The sequence below is a fragment of the Helicoverpa zea genome, chromosome 14, assembly GCF_022581195.2.
Source record: "Helicoverpa zea isolate HzStark_Cry1AcR chromosome 14, ilHelZeax1.1, whole genome shotgun sequence".
Classification (NCBI taxonomy): Eukaryota; Metazoa; Arthropoda; class Insecta; order Lepidoptera; family Noctuidae; genus Helicoverpa; species Helicoverpa zea.
This window is the reverse complement of record NC_061465.1, coordinates 12,608,092-12,610,206: the sequence shown is the minus strand read 5'-3', so window position 1 is coordinate 12,610,206 and position 2,115 is coordinate 12,608,092. Positions and strand designations below refer to the sequence as shown.

General features: G+C 47.8%; 1 protein-coding gene across 1 annotated transcript; it reads right to left on the bottom strand.

The window, feature by feature from the left end:
- Window positions 1-335: 335 nt before the first annotated feature.
- Window positions 336-1,784, bottom strand: LOC124636431 (keratin-associated protein 6-2-like). Its single transcript, XM_047172521.1, has 2 exons — window positions 1,651-1,784; window positions 336-1,171 (listed from the first exon to the last, which is right to left on the bottom strand). The coding sequence occupies exons 1-2, from the start codon at window positions 1,660-1,662 to the stop codon at window positions 464-466; spliced, it is 720 nt and encodes a 239-aa protein (XP_047028477.1). The 5' UTR covers window positions 1,663-1,784; the 3' UTR covers window positions 336-463.
- Between the last annotated feature and the right edge of the window lie 331 nt (window positions 1,785-2,115).

The window sequence follows — 2,115 nt, the reverse complement described above, 5'->3', positions numbered from 1 at the left end:
TATCATTTAAGAATGACTGAAGGTCGTCCCAAACATGCCGGATATTTGCATAGGAAACTCATTGAATACATACGAGTGTGTGTTTATGTAAACTCACTCACACTCATGTATACGTTTATAGGTTCTAGTCAAACATTTGCGCTAACGATTATGACTGTTGACAAATCATACATAAGCTGGTACTCGAACTTTAGAATTACTAAGGATTTCCCTTGTAAGACAGTGAGCACACACACTTTATAATATGTGTAGTTAGGTACTAATCATAACTGAATGTGGCAATGTCTATCCTGTTAATGATTTATCGATGAGATTTCATGAATAAAACATTTGTGTTCTTTATATCGTTTTTTTATTGTTAAAAATCAAGTCGGCAATTTAACATGCATATCACTGGCAACACTATTCTTTACAACAAATACTAACAGAATTAGGAAGTCTATGACGTCACTGTTGGATCACATCAACACCAGGAGTTGTCGCTGGAGGTGCCCGCGCCGCTGTATGCGCCGGAGTACGCGCTGGCGTATGTGCCGGAGTAGCCGGCAGCCTCGCCGGTGCCGTAGCCAGTGCCGTAGCCAGTGCCGTAGCCAGTGCCGTAACCACTGCCGTAGCCGCTGGATCCGGCATTGCTATAGCCTGTAGCACCTCCGCTGCCGTAGCCCGTGTACCCGGTGGCGGGCACCACTTGCTTCACGGTAATGACCTTGGGCTCCGTGATGATCTTGCGCACGTTGACCACCTGCGGCACGGTGACCTCGCGCTGCACGTTCACCACCTTGTTGACGGTCACTACCTGTGTGGCGGGCTCCGAGTAGCTGGACGCTGCGTACGAAGATGCAGGGTACGCAGCTGGTGCTGTGTAGGTAGGCGTGTAGGTCTGGGCTGGCTGAGAGGGGTACGTGTACTGCACGACGACAGGCGCGGGGTTGCTGTAGTACCCGTGGCCGGCGCCGTAGCCACTGCTGTGGGCAACTCCGTAGTTGCTATGGCTGCCACTGTAGCCGTAGTTCTTGCCGTTCCCGCCGCCGTAGCCGCTGCTGTAGCCGCTGCCGTGACCGCTGCCGTAGCCGGAGAACCCGCCCAAGAAGTCTAAACCTAACCCTTTGAAAAAGCTGCGCTTTTGTCTATGCTCCGCAGATGTGAGCGCCGCCAGGGCGCACAGGACTAGCTGAAAGCACGATATAAGTTGTAATACCGGTGATGTCCGTAAAGCAAAATGTATGTAGGTATTTTTATTTATTTATTTATTTACAAATTTTTGTACACACACATAATAAAGAAAGATGACAGGAAAGAAAGAATTTACAAAGGTAATGCTTATTTCTAAAGAAATCTCTTCCGGCATACCTAGGTATATGGTGAATGCTATGATGATTACTTACTATGTAATATAGTAATGCCGTTGAGGACGGTTACAAATTAAAAATTTCTAGATTCACACAGATTTAGATAGGATTAACACAAAAAGCTATTTGAAGGTGACCGGCGCATCCTTGACATTCAATAGTCACATAAAAACCCATTTGCATTAATTAGTATTTGGTCGCAGGCTAACACGCGCCCGTACGCTTCATATTGTGAGAGAAGGCTTGGAGATGGTGAGTGATGTGACAAGTGATTGATGAGTAGATACTACGTGGTACTTACTAGGGCTCTCATGTCGCGTGGTGGGCGGGTGACAAGTGATGCGCGGTCGAGGTCGCCGCGACATATATACGTGCTGGCGATGACGTCACTGGCTCGGGTGACACCGCGTCCAGCTCTGCAGGGCACAGGGAAATTACGACCAAGCTATTGTAATGTTAGCACAGAGCGCTGCGAGTGACGGATGCACCGACACCAGTGAGCAAACACGGCGCGTCGGATGCGCGACCAGCTCTCACACAGATGCTCCTTGACTCTTGACTTTTGCGTCGTGGCGCCGCTCTGTGTGACAATACTACATCCCGCCTAGTAATAGTGAATATCAAGAGAAAGTTACAATATCAATGCACTTACCTGATTCTAGTGTAATGCGTTTTTCCCTTCAGCAGGATTACTTACATGTTATTTCGAAGAGTCTTCGGATATGACTAAACTATTATATGTGCGTTCACCTTGGCGCTGCAGGTT